General features: G+C 42.1%; 1 protein-coding gene across 6 annotated transcripts in view; it reads right to left on the minus strand.

Annotated features, from left to right (window-relative positions):
- Positions 1 to 27,461, minus strand: part of DGKG (diacylglycerol kinase gamma) — a 198,870-nt gene that overhangs the window by 143,164 nt on the left and 28,245 nt on the right. For 5 of the 6 annotated variants that reach the window (XR_007723454.1, XR_007723453.1, XM_050780241.1 and 2 more), the window contains exons 2-3: positions 13,524 to 13,838; positions 1,470 to 1,546 (exon numbers count right to left, since the gene is read on the minus strand). Coding sequence is in view for 3 of the 6 variants with exons in the window: in XM_050780241.1 (XP_050636198.1) it covers positions 1,470 to 1,546; positions 13,524 to 13,590 (144 nt within the window). In the remaining 3 variants the exon portion in view is untranslated. The remainder of the gene's footprint in view (positions 1 to 1,469; positions 1,547 to 13,523; positions 13,839 to 27,461) is intronic. The other variant, XM_050780243.1, reaches the window with a different exon arrangement.

The raw sequence follows: 27,461 nt of genomic DNA on the forward strand, positions 1-27,461 counted from the left end.
AGTAGCAAGAGATGAGGTCAGAGAGCTGGGGGAGGTGCATATTGTAATGATCTTCATGTTTACTCTGAGTAGGAATGGGGGGAACCATGGGAGATTGTGGAGTAGAGCAGCCACAAGCTCTGACATAAATTTTGACAGATTACTCAGGATGTGTGTGAAGAATAGACTGAAGCAGCAAGGGCAGAAGCAGGGAGACCAGTTAGGAGACTCTTGCAATAATCTGGGCAAAGTATGGTGATGACTCAGGTCAGGATGCTAGCAGTGCAAGTGGTGAGATGTGTCTGTATTTTGGGTATATTTTGAAGGTAGATCTAACAGAATTTGCCAATGAATTGGATGTGGGATGTGAGAGAAGGACAAAAGTTGATGATGACTGCATAGTTTCAGGTTGAATAACTTGAAGGGTAGAGTTGTCATTTACTGAAATGGGGAAGACTGCTGAAAAAACAGGTTTTATAGGGGAAGATTAAGGACACATCATTTTAGTTCGTGTTAAGTTTGAGATCCCTATTTGATTTTTAAGTGTAAATGTCAAGTAGAGGGGTAAGAAGAAATCAGGAGAAGGTAGCATCTTAAAACCAAGTGAAGAAAATGGAGGATGACTTGACCAACCATGTCCAGTGATGTTGAGCAAAACTGCTATTGGATTTAGCCGTAGGGAGGCCCTTGGCTATCTTGACTAGTGGTTTGAGTGGAGGAGTGAAGGTTACAGACTGATGCAAGGCATTTTGAGAAAGTAGGAAGAACAGAATTTGGAGGCAACGAGTATAGACAAGCATTTTGTACAGTTTTGCTATAAAACACAGGAGGGAAATGAGGTGGTACCTAGAGGAGGAAGTGGAGTCAGGAAAACGTTTTTTAATATAAAAGAAGTAACAGAATGTTTACATGTTGATGGGAAAAATAAAATATACAGAAGAAAGTTGATATGAAGGAGACGGAAGTAGAGATACAGAGAGAAAAGGAGGGAGGTGGAGGGAGGGAAAGGGAGTCTGGGGAAGACGTGTTGCTGAAGTAATGCCTGTCAGTAGGCCAAAAGAGGATGGGGTTGTGTGCACACGTTGGGGAGCTGGACTTAGACAGGAGCATGGAGAGTTCATCTCCAGTTACAGAAGAAAAGGTACACATAGGTGGGCATATGGGGTGAGGGAGCTTGTGAAAGATATGTTCTGTTTGTTTCTCTTTTCTCAGTGAAGTAGAAAACTCAGTTGTTAACTGAGGATGAGGAGAGGAGGGGTGAGAGATCTGAGCAGAGGAGAAGTAGTGGTAGTCTTCTAGGACAGTGGGATGAGTGTATGGGCTTGGGAAACATATGATGCCAGGTAACACAAATGGCTCACTTGAAACTTAGGAGGAAACATGCTGAAGAGCAAATTCTTCAAGGCAAGTGGAGTCTCCAAGAGTGAAACAAATTATGGAAAGGCTAAAACACAGGGATTTTTAAAGGCTTAAAATGAAACTGTTCTTACCTCATGTGGGTCATATTGTTTGAGGCTCCCACCCTCATTAAATTCAGTCAAGACATCTTTTATCTTCTTGGAGGAATCTGAAGAGACACAATTCACATGTGAAACACTGGCAAACAGCTAATGGAAGCTGGGCCAAATAAATTCTCCCTGTGTAACCATGTTTATGTTGGAGCTGCCCCTCAGTCCCAGAAAATCTGGAGAAATGTCACCCTCTTCTACCCTTTGTCTTCCCACTTCTTCTTTTCCGTCTGATTTCCCTCTTGCATCTAAATTATCTTCCTGGAACACAAATCTGATCAGATCATATCCCTACTCAAAACCATTCAAGGGCTTTCTGTTTCCCCAGGATAAAGCTTACCATTCATAGCTTGGAAGATAAGCCCTTAACTTGGAATACAAGCCCTTGGTGATTTTATCTACCCTATTCCTCATTTCCCTATTTACTCTATGTTTCAGACACATCAAGTTACATTTCCAGACATCCCTGAACATATTGTGCACTCTTTCATGGTGTTTCTTCTTTGTCTTGCAAATTTCACCCATTCTTCAATATCCAGCTCAAATGTCAACTCCTTTGTAAAGTCTTCCTTTGCACCAGTCAGAGTTAAGCATTCCCTTCATTGGTTCCCACATGACTTGTACACAACTATGTAATAGCGCTTGTCATATAGTGTTATAATTATTTATTAACTTGCCTATCTTGCTCATCTCCTGCTTCAGTTTTACCTTGAAAGCTGTTAACTGGCTGGTGAGTCTTTGTCTATCATACTGTCTGACGTGTAACTAGGGCTCAGAAAAACAATATGTAGATGAGTATATAAACATCTGAGTGAAAATTTCGAAACATTAAAAATTCATTAAGTATGTAGAATGGGTAGGCATTAAACCCCATGAGGCTCTGTCCTTGGTGCTGAAAAACTGCTGTACACTGCAGGAAGATAGTTTCTTCTACTTCTGGAATCTTGACAACTCTGTCCCTTTTTTTTTTTTCCACCTGATTTTTATTTTTTATCTTGATGGATAAAACTGAGCTACTCATTCTGACACATAAAACATAACCTCAATTATGTCTCATAATTAGCATGATTGGTTTTATGTTCCCATGGTATTTCTCACGTATTTCTGACAGCCAGAAGACCTTCCTCTGAAAGTTAAGGCCTCCACCCTGCGCCATGATTTCCCCTTAATGTTCCCTCTATGTTGCATTTACATTGAAAGGAGATAAAGAAAGACTCAGAGAATCCATGAAGCACGGTGGTTTGGAAAATGCTGCTTTCTGTAGGAAATCATTCAGAAGCAACTGGAGACAAGACTAGCTGCTTCTTTTTGGAATTTTATAAAGGAATTGGGAACCCAGAAAAGAGACTCAATAATTGTTATTAAAAACACATTATGAATTCATCTTGTGTAGTTATCAGCATTCTAGACATCAAAGCAAACCAGGGTTTCTATGACCTGGGCTCTCCCTCTCTCCCAATGTTGTGGGTAATTAAGAGCTTTCCAAGCTCCGTTATTGTTGCTATTTAAACATCTGAGCCAAAGGACGATGTTATTAAAAGCTCACACAGTGTTTTTTGTTGCCCAGGCTCTGTGTACAGAGGGTTAAGGTCTCTTAAGCCTAGGTAAAGCAGACATATTCAGAGGCTGGGCTGTTCTCCATGGCTTTGCTGACTTGGATTCAATCAAGCAGAAGTTCTAATCATTTCAGGATTGAGACATATTGAAATACAACAGGAAAATGCTTCTGTTGCCTAAAAATGGAAATTTCTTTCTGAAATTCAAAACAGATGTTGAAAATCTAATAGCTCAGTAAGAGCCAGGCAGCAGATGCTGTCAATTTGGGCTGCTTCCATTCAATTCAGCAAACACTATGGAGGGTAAGATGCGGCAAGATACTGTTAATGGACTAGTGGGAAAGATGATCTAAATAACTGTGGTACTAATAGCTGTCCCTCACTGGAGACCTTCACCTGCATAGTCTCATAAACTCTCCTCTACTAATCCATGGAAGTATTTTCTTCAGTTTACAGATGAAGAAGCTGAAATTCAGAAAAATTAATTCAACTTGCTCAAGAGCCAGAGTTGTAACTCAGGTCTAGTCTGGCTCAAAGTATATGGTCTTTTCCCTTGAGCATTATTCACTATAGCTTCCTAACATTTGCTAACATAAAGAAAGGTATAATTAAGGGTGACACAATGATATGAAGTTCTATGAAGCACCAAGTGGGGAAGAAGGAAAATTAAGATGAAAGTGGGATTGGGTGGGAACTGAGGCTGCCCTATAAAGGAGGTAGCACTTGAGCTGACGCATAAAGAATTGGATAAGGTTTATAAAGGCAGATATGAAGTGGAAAGGGTATTCTCGGAAGAGCCCAAGGGAGCAATAGTGCAGAGATGGGCACCACAGAAAGTTTAGGACAAGTTAGAACCAGAGAGTCGTTTGTGGCTGGATTTGTGGGGGGTCTTGAATGTAGAGTTAAGAACATTGATTTGAAATGGTTAAAGATTTTTTTGCGTGGTGAAATCATAAACCAGCTCTCTGTTTTCTAAAGACCACTCTGGAAACAGGATAAAAGAGAAGTTAGAATGAGACCAGAGCTCAGTTACCATTACACATATATTAAAGTTATTCCACAAGCAGCTTAATTATTTAGGAAAACAAATCCTACACATTAGAATTTATTTTAATGGGAGGTTTTAAACTCAGCTAAAATGTCTAAATTAAAAAAAAAATAAAAATTTGAGAACATGGGTACCGTTGGTGTGACTTCTGGAAGAAGAGTGTAGAGTTAGCATTTTGATTGAGAACCAATGGAGTAATTTCAATTGAATGTATGATATTTTGATGTTCTCATCTCATTTTGGATATTACACCGTTCATTGTAGCAGAATTCCTTTGATTCTAAAGTGCTGCTGCTCTATTTTCAAAATCCTGTTTTATATTTAAATATGTGATATATATACACACACATAAATTCATCATATGTTCACATAAAATAAACAGAGGTTTTAAAAAGAAAAAATAGAGAAGACATTTATTTTAAGATATCTGATTAATAGCTTGAAATTAAATAAATAAAAAAAGCACAACAACAAGCCAAGAGATTTCTAACTAGCTTTCCATGAGGTGGATTACTTGTCACATATTTACTTCAATTTGCTTTGTGGGCTTTCATAGGCTTATAGCATCAATACCCTTTAAAAAAGGGAATCAACCTAATTCTCAAATTTGGGACACATTACTTTCTCCTTGGATGTCCTCATATGATTTATAACAGTTTTCTTCTTAATAGATTTCTGTGTTGGGTTTCTTTTTCCATGAGGAGTAAGTAGGTATTATGCATGACTAATCTACTTCAGTGACAGCTGCTTTATTCTGTTTCATCTTAAGACAGAAAAGAATAATGAGGAAATAGCATTCCTTGGTCTTATTTTAGGTGTCATCTGTGGGTCCAATAGCATAACCTCACAGAAAATTCCTTTGTCAAAGCCTTTACCATAATACCAGCACTAGATTCAGAGGACACCACGTTCCATTTCTGACTGTACAAAATAGGGCCATTTCTACAGCTCTTTGTAACAATTACCATTTTGTGGAGTGCTTGTGATATGCTAGCTGCTGTCCTAGTCACCTTACATATTTTATTTAAATCCCCACAACTACCCTCTAATGTAATAATTATCCTTATTGTAGAGAAGAAATTGAGGCTTATGGAATGTGTGATTCTTTCAAGGAGACTCAGCTCGTAAGTCACACTCTTTAAATATTTCTAAATAATGGGCCATGGTTATGAGATTCACTGGATACTTGAACACTGGCAAGTTAGAAGCCAGGACTCTTCCTCTATGAAAGTGGCTCTCAAGCCTGCCTGCATGTTGAAATCACCTGGAGAGCTCTATACACACTGTAACCCAAGTCTTACCCCAGGTGAATTAAGTCAGCATCTCTTGAGGAACCCAGGACACAGTAAAATTTAAAAGCTTCCTGGAATTCAGATGTACAGTCAAGGTTGAGGACTGCCATTCTAGGACATGATTTTATTGTTGTAAATGAGGACTGTCTTAAAAAGCCCCTGAACTTGAATACTTATTGCCAAGGGAATAAAAAGCTTATAACTGCTAAATTTAATATTGCTGTGCTTGGCAGACATTAACTATTGTTTAAGTGGACAACACCAAAGAACTCTACCCAACAGGTCAACTTGTTCAGCTGCTTGGCAAGGTAGAGGTATGTTTTGCGTTAACCTAGACTGTCAGGACTATCCACATTGAGTTCTATCCTAAATCGGGTGTTCAGAAAGTTTTTCTCTTTGATCAAGGTTACCAGTGCCCTAAGAAGTTTTCAGTCCAAAATTGTCTTGTATACTTTATGTGCCAAGAACTCTGGGACCTAAACCAAGCACTGTTCCTAGTGTTCGAGCAAATTCAAAGCCTTTTAAAGGGAAAAATTTGGCCCCACACACAGACACCTTTGTTGCCTTGTTGGTGTGGGACAGGGATGCGTTCCATCTGAACAAGCAGACAAATTAGAGACTTCAGTGTTTACAGCAGAATATTAGTTGTGCTGCCAGGACTAGACCCCAAAGTTTATAGTCTGTTGTCTAGTTAAGAACACAGAGTATTTGAGCATTAGATCATTAAACTGTTAAACTTTGAAAGAACTATAAATCAACATTTTCAAAAGTGAATCTGAAAATCCATATATGAGAGTGGAATTCTAAGGTACATGATAACTCTCCATTCCTCAAAGTTCTCCATGAGCTTCTCAAACTGTAATGTGCATATGAGTCACATTGGGATCCGGTGAAAATGCAGATTCTGTAGGACTGGACCACAGCCTGAGATTCTACATTCTGAATAAGATCCTAAGTGACACCAATTTTGCAGGTTCATGGACCTCACTTGATATGCTCTAAGCAATGTGCCTGTGGATCTGGAGCTGACTGCTGAGGCTTGCCCGTCGCAACCCAGAAAAGACCATGATGCCGAGGACAAAGGAACATATTCCATGGAGTAGAAAGACCATAAGTGGTGGGCAGGGGGAGTCCCTGAGACGAGTGGAAGGGAAAGTTGGCACATGAGCAAAAAAATAAAATCTAGATTTTCCTTCTTCCAGTGAAGGCTGGAATGTATGAATACATTTTCTAATTACTCTAGGAAGTTATACAGTGAGATGCACAACAACAAGAGCAGAGTTTTGTAAGGGTCCTGAAAAATGTCAAAACAGAAGGGCCAGGGCCAGGAGCACTGGATCAAAAGGCCCACCTCTTCAGCCAGCTGGAGTCAGGCCTCAGAGCAGCACGTGGGAAGCACAGGGGAGAAGCCCAGCTTCATAAGCACGAATATACTTGCTACACACATGTTCTCCCACCTAAACTTTGTTTCTTGTTCACTGTTCATCCCCAACATGCAACCCATTGCCTGGCAAAAAAATAGATATTCAGGAAAGATCTATTGAATAAATGAAGGCTAGCAAAGGGATTGAGCTGGTCACACTTGTCCCACGTGTCTTATATTCCCAGGGGCATAGAAAGAAAAGGTAGACTAGTGGTTCTCAACCTTGGCTGCTTATTGAAATCACTTGGGGGGCTTTAAAAAATACTGATGCCCAGGCCCCATGTCTACAAACTGTGATTAAATGATCTGGAAGGTGTGGACAGAACACTGGAAGTATTCAAAGCCTTCCATGTGATTTGAACGTGAGCCAAGGCTGAGGACCACTGACCTGTGGAAGTGATGGCTCTGCCACAGATGTTACCTATGACATAATAAGAAAAGACTTTATATGGAGGCAGAGGGAATTGGGGTCAGTAACAAGAAAATGCTTTTTGAGATAATTTTTTTGTCATCTTAAATGATCTGAATGACTGGTATGGCTTATTTGTGTAAGTAAAATTTGTATTGCTAGAACATTTTATCACCTTTTCTCCAAATAATTTGGCCTCATCGGTCATATTTCAAGTGAAGGTGGAGGAGTGGATCAGACAACTTGGGCCATCTTGCAACTGAAAGTGTGGTCCCTGGACCAGCAGCATCAGCATCACCTGGAAGCTTGCTAGAAAAGCAGAATCTCAGCAGTACCCCAGACCTACCGATTCACAATCTGCATTTCAACAGCTCTCCGGGAGATTCATGTGTACATTAAGCATTGAGAGCTATTGTTCCATAGAAATTCCTCCCTGTCCATAGATTCTGTGACTCCTGGTGGGCAGAGTCCTCCTCATCGTTAAAGGAAAAAAAGATCTGTCATGCGGAAACACATATTGGTGAGAAATAGTTACAGCTATATCCTTCCAAGATAGAAGCAATGAGATATGACTCTTCATGGGTCCAGGACTTCATGAGCATTTGATCAAGCCTCACTCTACTGGCCAGCATAAATAGCGAGGTTTTAGTGACAGAACATTTACTTAGAGCCTTCTATTGTTCTACAAATCAGCCCTAAATATGTTCTCTGACTCTAACAGTTTTGTATTTTGAATTGTACCCACATCTTAAAGTCAGAAACTTTGCCATAATCTGATTCGAATGAAATATATTTCCTAATAGCATAATTTATGGATTGATTCTCTTTAATGACATCTTAACATTTTGCTTTAATGTAATTTATTTGACACATACATATCTGCATGCACACACACACGCACACACACACACATACACACATTAATGTATGTTTGAAGATTGAGCTCCAGTGGGTACTTTTTGTTTAATTTGTTGTTGCTGAATTGAAGCAAACGAGTTTGTACTAGAATTGAGAGATTTTTGGTTCTAATTTTTATTTTACCATCGATCTTCTGTATGACCTTGGGCAAGTCACTGAGCCATTCTGGACTTGGTAGTCTCATTTTTAAAATGTGCAATGCTTGGCATTGATGATGGTTAAGATTTTTCCCAACTTTAAAAATTCTGGCCAAGTGCGGTGGCTCATGCCTGAAGTCCCAGCACTTTGGGAGGTCGAGGCGGGTGGATCACCTGAGGTCAGGAGTTCGAGACCAGTCTGGCCAACATGGTGAAACCTCGTCTCTACTAAAAATACAAAAATTAGATTGGCGTGGTGTTGTGTGCCTATAATCCCAGTTACTTGGGAGTCTGAGGCAGGAGAAACGCTTGAACCTGGGAGGCAGAGGTTGCGGTGAGCCGAGATCACGCCACTGCACTCTAGGCTTGGTGACAGAGTGAGACTCTGTCTCTCAAAAAAAAAAAAAAAAAAAAAAAAGTTCTACACAGTCCAAGTAACTGCTGGCTGATGTAGGAAATGTTTGGTTTAGTTTCTTAGAGAATTAAAAATTTAATGGATGCTTCATCAGTTGTTTTCCCTTTTTTATCTTTCTGAATAAATGAATAGTTTCTGTCCTTGATGCATCATGGAACTTTTAAGGAATTAACAAAAAATTGGAAAAAAAAAAAATGCCCACCCCCTACTGGCCACCAGCAATTCTTGTTAGGAAGAGGGTCAGTAGGGGGTATCCCCACATGCACACATCCTCTGTGGTAGAAATCTATTTAAATATAGAAACCAAGTATTGGAAGAGCTAATGAAGGTCGTTTAATCAACCAGATGACTAAAGCTCTTATCTCCCCTATAGTGTCTCAACTAACTCTCTGTCCAGACAGTTCCAGGGAAAGGAAACCCAGTCATTTTTAAGTCAATTCGATTCCAGTTTGGGCAGGTTTGACCACTAGGAATTAATGTATTCCACACTTTAAAGACTTCCTATAACTTCCTCCCATTAGTCCTAGGGCTACCTCTTGAAGCCATTCAAAATTAACTTCACACCTCTTCCCACAACAGAACTGAGCTATTTTAATACAACGAGCTCTTCTTCACCTTTCCCTTCCCTTCTCCAACAAATATGCACAGTATCTTCATTTCTCCATAATGTGGCTGTGAAGTCTCTCACCAACTCTCAAACAAGTTCCAGGTTGTCCATGTCCATTGTAAACCATAGCGACCATAAATAAATTCAGTCCTCTAGAGAGGTCTGATGGTCTATCAGGGTAGGCTAGAATGTGGATATCAGTTTGCCTTACTAGGCACTATGAGTCTATGAATACAGCCTAAGATTGCAATGACTGGTTTGGTTAGATGAAATAGTACAAATGTAGTAAAAACAATCTCTGCAACCGCTAAAAGCTATGCTTCTGAAGAGTACAGAATGATGTGGGAATGACTCATGATTGATCTTGTGTGCTAGCCAGTTTCCAAAGATGGCTGCCATGAATTCTTTCTGTCCCTATGTGAGTCCCTCCTCCCTGAGATGTGGAGTCTATTCCTCTACTTCACTGAATGTGAGCCAGGCCTGTGACTGCACTGACCAATGGAATGTGAAGGGAGTTTCATTCTAGGATCTCTGATCCCAGGTGCTAAAAAGATCTGACAGCAGCTTCTTTTGTGCTCTTGGAGCCCTGAGTTGCCATGTTAGATTTCCAGATTATCCTGCTGAAAAGAAAGGCCATAAGGAGAGGCCCTGAGAGACAAGAAAGTGCTGGAGAAAGAGGTTCCATGAAGGAACACTGAGGTCCCACCATGTGAGTGAACGAGCCATATTGGATGGTCTAAGTCCTCACTTGTTTGAGATCTCCCGCCTGAAGGTCCAAACACAGTGGAGCAGAGATGAGTCATGCCCACCATGTCTGCCCAGGTTCCTGACCCACAGAATCATGGGAAACCAAAATGGTGGTTGTTTCAGCACACAAGTTTTGAAGTTGTTTTGATGTTGCAATAGGTAACTGAAACATATTGTTAAGGAGAAGAAAACAGCATACAAAATAGTACAGCATGCATATTCTCAAGTTTGTTTTACATATGTATGTTGTATATGTGTATATATGTATATGTGCATGTATATTTTAATATTTATGTTTATACTTACATTTATACATAAACATGCCAGTGCTGGTTATCACTGGAAAATAGAATCATGGTTGGCTTTAAATTTCATTGTTTTATAATATAAATTTCTTAATATCACATTAGTTCTTTTGGTAAGTACTTTACATCGTAGACTGACAGCAAACTTACAGTCAGCTATATGTGTGTGTGTCTATGTGTCTGTGTGTATACGTATGTATGTATACATACAAAGTAAATGTACATGCTTCCAAGAGCAGTTTTAAGATGCCCCACTCCCACCCTATAGAAGGTCACCAGAGAAGGCGCCAACTATACAACTATACAAGTGGAAAATACCAAGAGCCTCTCCTACCTGGTAACCCCACTGGAGAAAGTTCTCAATTCTCAGGCTGTACACTTCATTATTTTGTTATTGTAGAGCTCCTGTTTATGTGGTTATGGAAGAGTGGTTGCTATGGCAATGCAATCCGACTGAACACCAGAATGTGTCTAAAATTGGTGGGAATGACTTTTTCAGGGTTTTCTCTGAGGATTAATCATTTTGTAAGAATTGTATCTTTTTTTCCTCTCCTGTTTGAACAACAGTAGCAGAGTGCCTCATCCAGTCTCCCGACATGGACAACACGAGCAAGTGTCAGACAAGGACACAGGTAAATGTTTAAAGAAAAGGCCCAACCCCAAAAGAACCCTCTCCTACTGAATGCTCTGGTTCCTTTTCATCCCTCTGCCTGCTCAGTGGCTTTGCTGCATCTGGAGCCCCTTCTCACCTTCACGCCCTCCATGCTGCACCCTTTTCCACCTACTTGTCTTTCTGGTTCTTCTCTCTGTGTCTTCTGCTGACCCCTGATAGAGACATACTGTAAGCCTCGTTCTCTAACCTCTTCTTTTCTTTCCTGACATTCCTGCTGTATGAGTGCCTTCATTCATTTTCTTTCTCTCCTTGCCATCTCCACATGTAATTCCCAAGTCAGAGCTATGGACTGATGCCTCATTTCCACTCAAATCCCATTACATACCCTCCTGGGGCCTGCAGGACATATTGCTTAGAAAGCAGGATTCCCCAGGATGGGGTCCTACTTTCCTTTCTAGTTCTTCCCCCAACACTACTGATACCACCACCAACACAAGCTCTGGGATCCCAGCCTGGGAGCTGCTTGCAGTTCTTGGAAGCTCCTATGATGTCCTCCTCCCTGCCCTGCCCTTGCCCAAGCCACGTCCTCTGCCCAGAACACCCTTCTCCCTCCCTCCCCATACAGTTCCTGGAGTCTGGAAACAATGCATGCATCAGGAAGCCTCCCACTAGGCTGAGCTGGGCCTTCTCCTTCCATGCTGCCCACTTCTGGGCCTTCTCCTCCCACGCTGCCCACTTCTGACCACCGGCTATACTGCAACACCCTTGCTTGAGTCCTGTTTGTCTTCCTCTGTGAGGCAGTGATCTCTTTGAGGGCAGGAACTGTGTCTCATTTATTGCTGGATCCCTGGAGCCTGGCACATAGAAAGGCATAGTGGATGTGTTATCACCATCTCAAAATCAACATTCCCAAACATTCCCCATCAGCCCTGCATCCTGATGTCATTTTCTACAGATTCAGTCTGCAAGGTATCTTTGATGACTTTCTTTTGTTCTATATGTGTTGATGGTATTTCCACCACAGTTTCCCACGAATTAGCATTTGTTCATGGCCACCCTCACCATCTTAGCCTAGCTCTTTGGCTCAGACTAGGTTTCCTCCAAAGGATCCTGCCCAATTCCCTGGCCTGGAAACTGCCTGATCCAAGCAACCCTGCATACAGTCTCCAGATTCCTGGCTCTAAATTTTGCCCACACTTTGACACGCAAGGCCTAAGGCCTTCTGCTATCCCCATGCCTCCTTATGTCCTCCTCATTCTCTGCGCCTTCTCACCATCCAGCCCAGAAGCTCTCCTTAACCATCCCTGCACACTACAGGAATGCATAGTGGGTGTGTTATCGCCATCTCAAAATCAACATTCCTAAACATTCCTTTTGCTTCCATCATTCCCCTTCCATCTACTGCTCACATTTTAAACCTCTTTCCTCCATGGAGTTTATCCAGCTAAACCCTCTGTTATCGGTTCAACTGTGCCCCAAACCTCATATTTATGTGTTAAAGTTCTATCCCTCAATAACTCAGGATGTAACCTTATTTGGGTGGTTGCAGATATAATTAGTTAAGATGAAGTCATGACTGACTGAATAGGGGGGTCCAGGCCAATAAGGTTGTGTGCCTAGGATAGGGGGATCTTTGGACACAGAGATATGCACACAGGGAGAATGTCATGTGAGGGCATGCAGGGAGAATATGGCCATCCACAAGCCAAAAACACAGCCCTGGGATGGATCCCTTCTCCACAACTCTCAGAAGGAGCCAGCGCCGCTAACTCCTTGAATGTGGATTGAACCAAGTAGCAAAGTATAATACAACCCCCATACCAGTTTCCCTTGGTTTTTGATTCCCTTCTCGTTTCTATGCTTAGTTTAGCCAGCTCTACCAGAGCTGTTTGCCTGCAGCCTTAAAGCTGTTCTCTGTGTCACGAGCACATTTCTGATTCCCTAAAAAGATTCTGATTCCTCAAGGGTAGGCATCCCCTTTGTGCTTCTTGTTTTTCTTCCTTCCTGGGAAGGCCTTCCCTTCCCAGAACAAAGTCAAGAAAGAAACACACATCAGCATTCAGCAACTTACTGCAAGAAGGCCTTGGTTCCAAATGCAGGAATATATTACAGTAAACAATTGAGTAACGTAGCCATGCAGCATGCAGCCCTTCAAAACTATGCTCTAAAGAGGCCTTAATGATGTGAGAAAATACATACGATACATTAGGTGAGAAATGCAGGCTTAACGAAGGGTGTATACAGTGTGAGCTCAACGGTGTAAGGCAAAATGCACAGCAGGGAAGTGCTCTAAGATGTTTGTAGTGTTGTCAGGGATTTTTAACCTACTCTATTTTTTTCTATGTATATTCCAAATTTCTATGGTGAGCATGTAGTATTTACTGAGCCTAAAGATAATTGTGTTTTTATGTTAAATACACTAATTCTGTGTTTATAAGGAAATATAAGCCATTAGGCCCGACATCGTTCTTTGTGGCTTTGCAATGATAATATACTGGGCTTTCCAGAAATGATGTCTCCAGCCAAGAAGAAATCCTGGCCCAGGTCTGTCCATGCATTTACTCACATTCTGAATATTTCTGCAGCTGGTCAAATTCTTCCGGAGTGAGGGAGACCCACCGTTCTTCACCCATTTTTAAACTTGGCGTGAGTGGCTAAAGGGCAGGGATGGAGTTTTGTTCGCTAGGCTGAAGTGGAGGCCCAGCCAAGGGCTTGGCTCATTGCAGATTTGCGATGTAAGTCTTTCAGGAGACTTCTGGGAGCACTCAAGTGTACACAGCAGCAGCAGGCACCTCTCAGAAGATGAGACAAGATCTCTGCTATTCCTTAGGCAACATCCTCCTTTCTGTATTCAAGGTAAATTCAGAAATCCTGGCTCTTCCTAGGTAGAAGCAAAAAAAGACATTGTAAATGAGAGTGTTAAAAAAAAAAGGCCCGAATTTTCTTCGCTGAAAGATCTACAGGGAACAATGGTTCAATGGTTCTCAAGGATGGTTCTCCCCTCAGAGAGGTCTGAAGAGGGGATAACGACAGTTGCCTGGCTGGGGGTGAGTGTTGAGGGGCAAGCTGTGGCCTGTATGAATAGGTGGGCCATACTACTCAGCTCTGGGAAATGTTCAATGTGTCACATGAGAGGTGGTATTAGGGCTGCCTAAGGGTATCCTCAGGGCATAAAAATGCCTTAGGCTCTTGGGTGACTCATGAGTAATTACAGGAACAGGAGCCTATGCAGCCATTCTCTCCTCCACTGATTTCCAAATTCCACCATGATAGCTCTGGTGAGCCATTTTGGAATACCCCCAAGACTGGCTAACATCTAGTGACTGAAGCAATTCTCTGTCCTCTTAGAGTCATAAAAAAGAGAGTTAGAGGGATGGGCTGCTGGCCTCAATGAGGCAGGGAAATGGGGATGGATTCAAAAAAAAACACTGAGTATCATTTCCTTTGAGCCTCTTGTACTGTGGGTCATTAAATCAGTTTTGTGGTTGTGAAATTGATGTAATGAATCACAACAAACATGCAAACACATGACACGGAATAGGATAGAATGAGATGGAGTTGAAAATACTACAGTGCATCTACCATAGTAAGGGGACGTATTATGTCATAGGCTTTTCCTTCAGCTATACACCCATGGTTATACTGATCATATTGTGAAGTGTCTTTCTTATTCTCAGTTGAGGTTACAAACATGGTTGGGAAGCCACCAACCTAAAAAGGTGAGAAATAAAGACCAATTGAAACACAGGCTCCAATGCTGCCAAAGAACAAGCCCAGTTTTAATAAAACAGGATCCATCCTGTGGCCAACTGCAAGGCAAGTCTGGGGTGCCTGGAGCATATGAGCAGTACTGGATGAGATGACCAAGTTGGGAGGCATATATGGACCATTCTCTGGGGAAGCGTGTAGACTGGTTGTTTTGGACCTGGAGAGTGAACTAGAGCTGAGGGAAGATGCCGGAGAGAGAGAGAGATTCTAGCTTTATAAAGAAGACCTTCCATTAACCAGAATGCATGGCAAGGAAATGAGATACCCACATTCCTGGGGACATTAAGTTCTAGTTTCTCTCCTTGAAAGTCCAACTCTCTCCTTAATCCAGCCAGCTCGACTCTGCTCCTTGGCGCTTGCTGCTGTCTAGGTCATCAGTGACCTAGTTGCCAAATCCAACAGGCACCTTTCAGTCCTTCCTCACCTCGTTTCTCTCTCTGCAGTCTTTGCTATGGCACAAAACTTCCACCTTGAAACTCTCTTATCTTTCTAGGTGTTTCTTCTCAGTCTCCTTCAGCCTCTTCTTTTGCCATCTTTAAATATTGAAATGTTTCCACAGCAAAGACATAGAATCAGCCTAAAGGTCTATCAATGGAAGACTGGATAAAGGAAATGTGGTACATACACACCATGGAATACTACACAGCCATAAAAAAGAATGAGATCCTGTTCCTTGCAGCAGCATGGATGGAGCTGGAGGACATTATCCTAAGTGAACAAATGCAGGAACAGAAATCCAGATACAGCACATCCTCACTTATAAGTGGGAGCTGAACATTGAGAACACAGGGATACAAAGAAAGGAACAATAGGTCCTGGGGCCTACTTGAAGGTGGAGGATGGGAGGAGGGAGAGAACTGAAAAACTACCTACTGGATACTATGCTTATTACCTGAGTGACAAAATAATCTGTTCACCAAACCCCCGTGACATGCGATTTACCTATATAACAAACCTGCACACATACCCCTGAACCTAAAATAAAAGTTAAAGAAAAAATTGGTGCTTCCAAAGTCCGGTCCTCAGCCCTCTTCTCACTCTACATCCCTTCCCTGATGGATCTCATCCACCTCTAAGTTTTAATGACCCCCTGCATGCTGCGGCAGCCCTGAGCTCTCTCCTTGGTCTGAATCTGAATATTCAGATATTCAGATGCCTTAATCCAGATCTGAATATCCAACCATCTACTGTGACTCCCTTCTGTGTCCCAAACCATCCCTGATCTGCACCTTCCAGTGTCCCCAGCCGCTCGGGTTATGCCCAAGAGAAACCAGTGCCCAGGTCAGAGGCAGGAGGCTCAGCTAAGCTCCTCCCCTTTTCTCTCCTGCTAAACCCAGGCACTAGCCCCAGAGTTTGACTGTCCACTGTGTGCTCCTTTTTGTCCATCACACCATCTCTGGCATTAACTCAGACCTTCCTTATCCCTTGCCTGGCCTTTGACAGCAGCCACCTGCTGCTCTTCCTGCCTTGCACTTTGTTCTCCCCTTGCTCTGCTCTCTAAATTGACAACCAGATCACATCTCTCTCAGTAATAAAATTCTTCAGTAGTTTCTACTGCTTGTAGAATAAGATGTAATCTTCTTTTCATGAAACACAAAGCTCTTTATGATCTGGCTCCTGATGATCAATTTAGTATGAACGTGAGGAGTATCCTTTAGAAATCTTTGCCATCATGCCAGGGAATCTAGCATTGCCACCACTGTCACCGCTGCTGCTGCTGCTATCAATGAATGGACATGTACTTTACACTGTGCTATATGCTTTATATACATTATCTAATTTAGTCCTCTTAATAACATGTAAATTCAATACTGCTCTCTCTGTTTTGCAGATGAGAAAAAAAATGAGGCTAGGTGTTTAGTAAACATGGCGAGAAGAAAGAAGGAGCCACCAGTGTTTCTGTTTAAGAATGCCTCCTACTGGGCACGGCGGTGGCTCATGCCTGTAATCCCAGCACTTTGGGAGGCTGAGGTGGGCGGATCATGAGGTCAGTAGATCGAGACCATCCTGGTCAACATGGTGAAACCCTGTCTCTAATAAAAATACAAAAATTAGCTGGGTGTGGTCGGGCATGGTGGCTCATGCCTGTAATCCCAGCACTTTGGGAGGCCGAGATGGGCAGATCACAAGGTCAGGAGATTGAGACCATCCTGGCTAACATGGTGAAACCCCGTCTCTACTAAAAATACAAAAAAAAAAAAAAAAAAAAAAATCCAGGCGTGGTGGCAGGCACCTGTAGTCCCAGCTGCGGGGGAGGCTGAGGCTGAAGAATGGCGTGAACCCGGGAGGCAGAGCTTGCAGTGAACCGAGATCGCGCTACTGCACTCCAGCCTGGGCGACAGAGCGAGACTCCATCTCAAAATAAATAAATAAATAAAAGAAAAAAAAGAAAAAGAAAAAAGGAAATGATTAAACCATTCACACTTAATGTGGTATGTTTGACCTGGCTTCTGTCAACCTGGCCAACATAGTGAAACCCCATCCCTACTAAATATACAAAAATTAGCCGGGCATGGTGGCGCATGCCTGTAATCCCAGCTACTCGGAAGGCTGAGGGAGGAGAATCGCTTGAACCAGGGAGTCGGAGGTTGCAGTGAGCCAAGATTGCACCACTGCACTCCAGTCTGGCAACAGAGTGAAAGTCTGTCAAAAAAAAAAAAAAAAAAAAGAATGCCTCCATTGCCTGGGCATTCTGCACACCTTCAGAAGCACAGAGGGAGATCTAAGAGGACGCAGAGGCACACTGCATAACAGAACAACACTGAACTAAAACCAGAAGGCACAGAATTTGAATCTGGGCTCTGCCCTCTTCGAGCTATTTCACCCTAGACATATTTTTCATCTCTTGAACTTTGGTTTCTTCATCTAAAACATGAAGATATTAATTAAAAGGCTTACTGGGTTGCTGTTAGGATGAAGTGGGTTAATAAATGCAAAAACCATAAAAACAAGATCCCCACCTGACGCAATGCCCGCACATAGCAAACACTCAATAAATCATTGTTATTATCATCCAGTTACAAATACAACATGTAGCAAGGTGGCTTAAACGATCAGCTGAATAAAAAAAAAACAAACAAAATAACCCCATTAAAAAGTGGGCAAAGGGCACAAACAGACTCTTATCAAAAGAAGACAATACAAGTGGCCAACAAACATGAACAAATGCTCAACGTTGCTAATCATCAGAGAAATGCAAATCAAAACCATGACTATTATTAAAAAGACAAGCAGGCCGGGCGCGGTGGCTCACGCCTGTAATCCCAGCACTTTGGGAGGCCGAGGCGGGTGGATCACAAGGTCAGGAGATCGAGACCATGGTGAAACCCCGTCTCTACTAAAAATAGAAAAAATTAGCCGGGCGCAGGGGCGGGCGCCTGTAGTCCCAGCTACTCGGGAGGCTGAGGCAGGAGAATGGCGTGAACCCGGGAGGCGGAGCTTGCAGTGAGCCGAGATTGTGCCACTGCACTCCAGCCTGGGCGACAGAGCGAGACTCCGTCTCAAAAAAAAAAAAAAAAAAAAAAAAAAAAAAAAAAAAAAAAAAGACAAGCAATAACAGATGCTGGTGAGGCTTTGGAGAAAGGGAATGCCTACACATTGCTGCTGGGAATGTAAATTAGTTCAGTCACTGTGGAAAGCAGGTTGATTTCTCAGATAACTTAAAACAGACCTCCCATGCAATGCAGCAATCCCATTAGTGGGTATACATCCAAACAAAAATAAGTAGTTCCACAAAAAAGACACATGCACTCATGTGTTCATCACAGCACTATTCACAGTAGCAAAGACAGAATCACCCTGGGTGCTCATCAGTGATGGATTGGATAAAGAAAATGTAGTACACATATACTATACAATACTACACAGCCATAAAAAAAGAATGCAGTCGTGTCCTTTGCAGCAACATGGATGCAGCTTGAGGCCATTATCCTACACGAATTAACACAGGAATAGAAAATACCAAATACCAAATAGAAAATACGTGAAAACCAAACACCACATGTTCTTACTTATAAGTGGGAACTAAACATTGGGTACATATGGACATAAATATGGAAATAACAGACACTGGGGATTACTAGAGGGGCGAGGGGGAAAGGAGCAAAGGTTGAAAAATGGAAAAATTGGATACTATGCTCAGTACCTGGGTGATCCGATCATTCATACCCCAAACATCAACATCATGCAATGTACTCAGGTAAAAAACCTGCCCCTGTACCCGCTGAATAATAGTTGAAATTTTAAAAAATCAGCTGACAGTAGTCGAGTAGAAAGTTTCTAGTGTTGTGCCACAGGTTTTGGAACTTGATCTGATACTGCTCCAGGTTGTTGTAATTTTGTAATTACTCATCAAACTCTTATCCACTAGTTTTAGCATCCACTAATGATTCTTGCCTGGATTAATTATTACAATGATATTGATTTTCTAATTCCATCATTCCCTCTGTATTTGTTAGTTAGGAGTCTATTGTAAGTAAGAGCTTTCCCTTCTTGTTATTTATATCAATTTATATGTATACTATAAAGATAAATTATAAATATATAAAGAATATATATGTGTGTATAAAAACTGCATTTATATATAATATATATTTATTTTCATGGATTCTTATTTTATTCTGTGGATTACAAATCTGTTGCTACCTCAAATTGTTCCAGATTTGATCAGTGGAAACTCAGTCAAGGTGGTGATTTGTTCTTTAGATATATCTCAATCATTTTTTGAGCACATCCTTATTTTCTAGCTCTACAAAATGTTTCAGCCTCATCTTGAACTTCCTCAACTCAAGTGCTAAAATCAGTCATTTCTCTAAGGAGTTCCTTTAGTGAAGAATGACATTTGAAGCCAAGGCTTGGATTCCAGGTATGCTCATTGCTGCTGAGGTGTCATTGCTTCTAGGCCCTATCAAGCACAGAGCTAGAAAATAGATGTGTGTACTGGGCATGGTGGCTCACGCCTATGATCCCAGCACTTTTGGAGGCTGAGGCAGAAGGATCACTTGAGCCCAGGAGTTTGAGACCAGCCTGGCCTACATGGTGAAACTCTGTTTCTATTAAAAATACAAAAATTAGCTGGGTGTGGTGGTGCATGCCTGTAGTCCCAGCTACTCAGGAGGCTGAGGCAGGAGAATCGCTCAAACCTGGGAGGTGGGGGTTGGATGTTGCAGTGAGCCGAGATCGTGCCACTGCACTCCAGCGTGGGTGACAGAGTGAGACACTGTCTAAAAAAAAAAAAATATGTACACAGATATACACACACATGAACCCCTCATCTCTCTCTCTCTGTTAAATACCTTGAGTTCATACTTACACCTCCACCTTCAGTCCAACATTACAAAGTCAATTGTACCCTTCCCTTCCTTCCATATTTTTTAACTTTCTTCTCTAACAAGCTTTGTTTCCATCATCTACAACATACTTATTTGCTTACTACACAGAAAGTAGTTCCAGAATTGCTAGTCTACACCTCTGTGAAAAACAAAATAGACTTCAAGATTTGTTTACAGTACTATTGTTTTCAGGCAACAGCATACCCTCAAAATACTACTCTCAAAAGTTATGTAGGTTAGTTCTTTCTCACTCCCATCAGTTTCTGTTGGTATTTCGTTTTAGGGTGTTTTCTTCATATCCACTGATTCTTTTTCAGTACGGTTCCAAAGTCAAAACTGTATAGAAAGATATATTCAGCCAGGCGTTGGTGGCTCACCCCTGTAATCTCAGCACTTTGGGAGGCTGAGCCAGGCAGATTGCTTGAGCCCAGGAGTTCTAGACCAGCTTGAGCAATATGGCAAAACCCCATCTGTACAAAACAAACAAACAAACAAAAAATTCGCCAGGCATGGTGGTGCGCATCTGTGGTACCAGATACCCAGGAGGCTGAGGTAGGAGGATCACCTGAGCCTGAGGGATCAAGGTTGTGGTGAACTATAATTGCACCACTACACTCCAGCCTGAGCAGCAGAATGGCATCCTTTCTTAATACAAAAACAAAAAGAAAAACAAAAAGACGTACTGAAAGAAGTATCCCTCATTCCTCTTACTCTGTTCCCAGCTCCTCTTTTCTATTTTATTCCCACTCAACCTTATAGTATCTAGTTTATACTTTCTGTGTTTATTTTTGCACATGTGAGAAGATAATGAATATCTTATTTCCCCTTTTCCTCCTCCTCCTCCTCCTTCTTCTTCTTCTTTTTTTTTTTTTTGAGACATGGTTTCTCTCTGTCTCATGGTGGAGAGCAGTAGTGGAATCACAGCTCACAGCAGCCTTGAACTCCTGGGTCAAGCAATTCTCCCACTTCAGCAGCCCCCTCCCGGCCCTCCCAGTAGAGTAGCTGTGATGTATGCCACTATGATCTGCTAATTTTTTTTTTTAACTCTTTGTAGAGACAGTGTCTCACTGTGTTGCCCAGGCTGGTCTTGAATTCCTGGGCTCAAGTGATCCACCTGCCTCGGCCTCCTAAAGTGCTGAGATTATATGTGAACGTTTGTGCCTGGCTTCCCTTTCTTTCTGATACAAAAGGTAGCACGTTATAGATCATTATCTGCACATTGTTTTTTCACTAATCAATACACCCTATGAATCACACCATACCTGTTCGTAGAGATCTTTCTCATTTAGAATTAAATTGGATTCTGACACTTACCTCCTTAATATCCTTCAGAGGCCTCCCTTGGCCTCCAGGCAAAAAAGGACTGTCTCCTTAGCTAGTTCCACAGGGTTCTTTACCTGTGGTAATAACTCACCTCCCCATTCTCACCCCCATTACCTCCTCCCCCACACTCCACCTTCCAGCCAAATCTATCTTCTGTCTACTGTTAGCACTAGCAAAGTGCCTGGATGTGGGAGGACCCCATAAGCCTTATGGACTGACAAATACACCATGCATTTGTTCTACTTGAAATGCCCTTTACTCCTCCCTTCCTATGACAAATCTCTACTCATCTCTTTGGATCCGGGTTAAAAGGTCACTTCTTTTCTACAGCTTTTTGAAATTCTTTGAGCAAATTTGCCTATTCTCCCAGCTGTGTTCCACAGAATTCTATATATTCCTCTATTGTGGTAGTTGACGATTCCTTGTGGGAGACAGACACCCAAACAGCTATTAATAATTAACACACAAGCTGGCAAGAGAAGTGGTGCAGATATGCCCAGAGATTTATGGAGTCCTCTAATGTGTCTGAAGCAGGCACAAGGAATCAGGAAAAGCTTCCTGAAGGAGCTGATGCTCCTGCTGAGGAGGGGTGATGAGGTAATGTGGTATACATTGCTATCACTCAACAAATATTCATATTATCATTATCATGATTGTTCCATTGTAGCTCAGTGCTTGACTTCACAGTGGAAAGAGCTACACCATTCTTCTTCTTTTTTTTTTTCTTGAGATGGAGTCTTGTTCTGCCACCCAGACTGGAGTGTCGTGGCACGATATCAGCTCACTGCAACCTCCACCTCCTGGGTTCAAGCGATTCTCCTGTCTCAGCCTCCCGAGTAGCTGGGATTACAGGAGCCTGCCACCATGCCCAGCTAATTTTTGTATTTTTTGTAGAGACAAGGTTTCACCATGTTGGCCAGGCTGGTCTCGAACTCCTGACCTCAGGTGATCTGCCTGCCTCGGCCTCCCACAGTGCTGGGATTACAGGTGTGAGCCACTGCGCCTGGCCTTACACCATTCTTTACTTCCTTCAAGAAAAGTTAGGGGCCTAAAACACTGCCTGACTTTCCAGGTGGTATTCCACGGGACAGCCCGCCTCTGGCTTCTGCCCTTTGATGAAGGTGACAGCTGATACTCAGGAGGGCTTTCTGTAGCTCACGAAGCTCGGCACATCCCTCAGCAGCCCGCTCCGTCACTCCCCTCTCAGAGGCTCTTTGTAGTATGAACAATCTTCTTATTACCACCCCCAAGCATCTTTTCTGACAGAAAAAGTTGAATAGGATTTTCTAAATAAAACTCAGATTGGATATTGTCTGACTTGGCTAGGAGAAGAGTATTTTATGTCTCTACAGCTATGTCACTCTGAGCAATTGCTTCAGCTCCTTTGGCCTCAGTTTCCTTGTCTATAAAATGAGGGGGTGGGAATAATGGTTTCTAATGCATTTTCTAGCTCTGCAATTTTATATACTGGATCAAATTCTATTTGTTCTGTACAGATGTCAGCATGGAAATCACAAGTCAGGAGGAAGAAGGCAAATTCAATGAGTATTGAATTGCACCCTGGGTCTCTCTATTCATTTGAATGAATCAGCCATACCCAATTATCCAGGAACAAACACCTCCTCATCTCCTCTTTGCTCTCCTAAAAACATTAATTCATGAATATGACATCAGATTGGAGAAGCCTATTTATGTGCATTTGAAGGTTTATTACAAAGCCATAATGAGTACATTTTCATAAGGGAAGAAAGACTAAAAGCTACAAAGACAAAAACCCCTCTCTTCTCAGACTTGTGGAAAGTCACAACTTGACAAGTGCCCCATCTCTGGCTTTTACTCCTACTGTTCCTTCTTCAACCCTGTAATTCTTATGCAGCCTTTGGAGTTTAGTTTAAGTTGTACCTAAAGATGCCCTCTTTAATTGCCCAGATGTGGCTGGGCATATCCCCTCTGCTCTCCAATAGCACTTTGGGCTTTTCTCCATTATGACGTTTGCTGAGTGCATGTACTTACCACCTCTCTTCCCTACAGGATTCTGAACTCCTTTAGGGCAGAAAGAATGTCCTGTCCACTTTGTAGCCCTAGCGATTACAAGATTTCTAAGAGTTCATTTTTTTGACACTAGAAAAATGATTAACCTTTTTTTGACCAAGATCATTTTCACGGAGTCAAAGATCCTACCACATCTATTTACATGTCCCTATAGAGGAAGAACTGGGTGATAAAAAGAATTCAAGAGGAACAAAAGACACAAGTTGCAGTACAGTTGTTGATAATATCGTTTATGAGTCACTTAATTTACCATAAAATATACATCAATACTTACATTTTAATATTAAAATAATGACCTACACGAGTATAGGCTATCAGGGTTATAAAGTTATAACAGATATAGACTTATAATCAAGTGACTTTACTATGCTTAATCTGATAGTATTTTGTAAGTTACATAAGTTGCTTGAATTTATCAATGAACTGTCACTATTGTGGTCATCGGTTACATTGGTGGTCCCCCAAACCATACTTCCTGATATTTATGCCCTTTCTAGTTTCTTCCACTGAGTGTGGGCTGCACCTGTAACTAGCCTTAACCAAGAGAATGCATTACAAGTGGTGCTGTGTCAGTATCAGGCATAAGCCTTGAGAAGACCTGGCAGCTCCCACTTCTGTGTTCCTAAGGGCACTGAACTGCCATGTAAGAAGTTCAGCCATTTTGCTGGAGAGATCACGTAGAGACCACGTGGAGAGGCCACATGGATGAAGGGAGATCTAACATTACAGAGAGGAGAACTGAGCAACTCAGCTGATGACAAGAACTGAAGCCCAAGATGTAAGACCCCAGCCAAGCCACTCCAGCCAGCACCCAGTCATCTAAGTCTCATCCTAGCTGTGTTGTGGGACAAGAAGTCATTTGGGATTTAACAGCCTTAGCAGACATCACATGTGGAGCAGAGATAACCCGCCCCCACTCAGCCTGGTCTGGATTCCCAATGCACAGAAACACATAGACTAATAACATAAATGTGGAGCAACAACATTTTGAGGTAGTTATGTAATCATAGATAACCAAGACAACTACACAAGCACTTTTAGGGGCAGGTTATGCATGTGTCTATTTAGCAACAGAATCTGCATGATTCATGCTTGAACTGCAACTTACTCATGTCTTAAAATCTAGTAATTGGAAAATTATAGGCTAAAAATACCTTCGATGCAAATATGTATCACTGCCTGCTGTAGGGTTAACCAAATATCCTCCACAAACTACTATGATAATGATGAAGTCAAGTGAACTATAATTTCTAATTAATAAGCAAGAATAGCAGTAGCTGAAAACCACAACCTACTCGAAGCAAGACTGACATGCAATGATAACAACGGGGCCTTGCCCAGGTCACGGGATTCTAACCATCTGCCTGAGTGTGGGGGCTGTAGCTGCTGAGCATTTAGAAGCAGCCTGATTTCACAGATAACTGAATTAAAGCCCTTGGGGAACTTAGCAATGATCTAATTTAAGTTTATGAGTGGCAAATATGAGTAATACCTAATAACTCATTTAGCAGATTACCAGCATATAGTCCTTAAACAAACATAAACATAAAAGTCTTGGAATTGCATTCTATCCATAATAATTCAGAGAGGAATTTCATTTGAGAGGTACTTTGTACACCATTAGTGGCCTCAGAGTGAATCTGAGAATCTCTGCCACAGGATAGTCATGAAAATGTCAGGCTGAACCAAGTGCCCAGGTGGGGGACCTGGGAGTGGCTGGTGCCCAGGAAAAGCTTTAGGGCTCTGAGGAGAAGTTGAGAACTGCTCCTCTGGGGGGTCTGTCTTTGGCACAGGCAGACAGTGTTGGTCTAAGAAGAGTGTAGCTCAGGGGCATCACAGTCTGAGGACTGGTCATTCATTCATTTGTTCACCTGCTCAACAAATCATTGTAATAACAAGCAATAGCAGCAACCTCCATTTATAGATTGCAACACGTCTTGTGCCTTGCAAACTTCATTTGTAATATGCACCAAACCCTGTGAGGAAGGTATGTTTTATGCCCATTTTATAGCTGTAGAAACAGGCCCAGGGTAATTCTCCCAAGTTGTCCTACCAGTAAATGACAGGACTATATAGGAATCTAAGTCTGTGTTGTTCTAAAGCCCATGGTAACATCTCTGGCTGAATGAGTACTGAGAACCTAAGCATTGGGTCTGTGCAGGTACAGATGCCATTAATAAACCAACTGTGGAGCTGCCACACCCTGGTCCTCAACATGGAAGGGGAATGGAAGCCAGAAGAAAAACCATGGCCTGCTCCTGAAAAGCCAATATTATTTGAGAGGGAAAAAGCTATATTATATTAAACACGAGCACAGAATGGAATAGAATGCAAAATATGCAGGAAATTTGTAGGCAAAACATGGGACTTCGGAAAAAACCCTTACTCTTGCCCTGGGGCCACCTCTGTGAAACCTGGGAGAGTTCACTCAGCTTTGCCACTTGGGGCCTTTAACATGTGAGGAAATGTGAAGGAAGCAGGGTTGTGAATAGCAATGGAAAAGTCTGATTCTGAACTCCAGTGCTGAGGGGCTGATGTGGGAAGGGATTGTGAGTGGAGGTCTCCTTTATGAAATTACTACCTGGGGAAACAGCTGCCCTAGACTCATGCCTTGTGTCAGGGAGACTTCTGCCCAGAGCACCAAGCACAAGTCTGGCTTTAGAATTAGAGACCAGAATTCAGATCTTGGCTCTATCCCATACAACTGTGTGACATTAGCAGGTTCTTCTTCATCTCTGAATTGGAATGATGAAAATATTAACACATGCTTCACAAGGTTATTATGAGGATTATTTGTGTAACGTTTGCTATGGTTTGAATGTTTGTCCTCTCCAAAATTCATGTTGAAATTTAATCCCCAAAGTGGCAGTATCGAGAGGTGGGGCCTTTAAGAGGTAATTGGCTCCTGAGGATGCTGCCTTTGTGAATGGATTAATCCATTCATGGATTAATGGGTTATCGTGGGAGGGGAACTGGTGGCTTTATAAGAAGAGGAAGTGAGATCTGAACTAGCACCTTCAGCCCCCTCACCATATGATGCCCTGCACCACCTTGGGACTCTATGGAGAGCCACCACCAGTAAGAAGGGCCTCACCAGATGCAGTCCCTCAACTTTGGACTTCTCACCCTCAATAACTGTAAGAAATAAGTTCCTTTTCTCTGTAAGTTACCCAGCTTCAGGTATCCTGTTACAAGCAGCAAAAAATGGACTGTTTATGAGAGCATCACTAGTAAGACTTTCTGTCAGTGGTTTTGAAAGCGTGGTCCTCATCCCAGCAGCATCAGCACCACCTGGGGAATGTGTTAGGAAGGCAAATTATTGGAACCCACACAAGCGCTAGAGAAATTCAGGGTGGCCCAGCAACATGCCTGTGTTTTGTAACCACTGCTTTACGTGAATGTAAGGAACAGGACTAAGAAGAGAAACTTGGAGAATCTGGAGCTATTTCTTCTTCTTAATGGGGACCTTAAGCAGACAGATTTTGGGTCTGTCAAGTCAGTTCCACTTTCCTGAGGCAGGAAAACATTACAGGGAAGCTGGAGGCCCATGACTGCCAGAAAACTGTCATCATGCCACACTCCTAAAATTGTCATGTTGTGACTTATATTCCCTGCAGTATTTTCCTTTCTTTCCAATCTGGTTCTGTTTTTCATACTCCTTCTATAACATTCTGTGCAAAATACTCATCTAGAGAAGGCACAGAACAGATATGATTTTCTACCATAAAGCAAATGGACAAGAAACAAACCAAAACTCCAAGAAGGTAAGAAAATGACAGCTCTATTAAGGCCAGCAACTCATTCCCACACCAGAAATGGATCTGTCAGTGAAGAGACACTGCAGAGCCCTGGGCATGAGTATGGGGCTTGGGCAGGTCTAGAGACAGACAGCTCTGTAAAAATGCCCAGGTATTGTGGTGATAGTGGTGTGGTGTGTATGTGTGTGTGTTTTAACAATAACCACAAAAAAACCACACTAAAGAGAAAACATTCAAGTTTGGAACGGTGTGTAAAACCATGCTCAGCTTGGT

Source organism: Macaca thibetana, chromosome 2 (genome assembly GCF_024542745.1).
Source record: "Macaca thibetana thibetana isolate TM-01 chromosome 2, ASM2454274v1, whole genome shotgun sequence".
NCBI classification, from domain to species: domain Eukaryota; kingdom Metazoa; phylum Chordata; class Mammalia; order Primates; family Cercopithecidae; genus Macaca; species Macaca thibetana.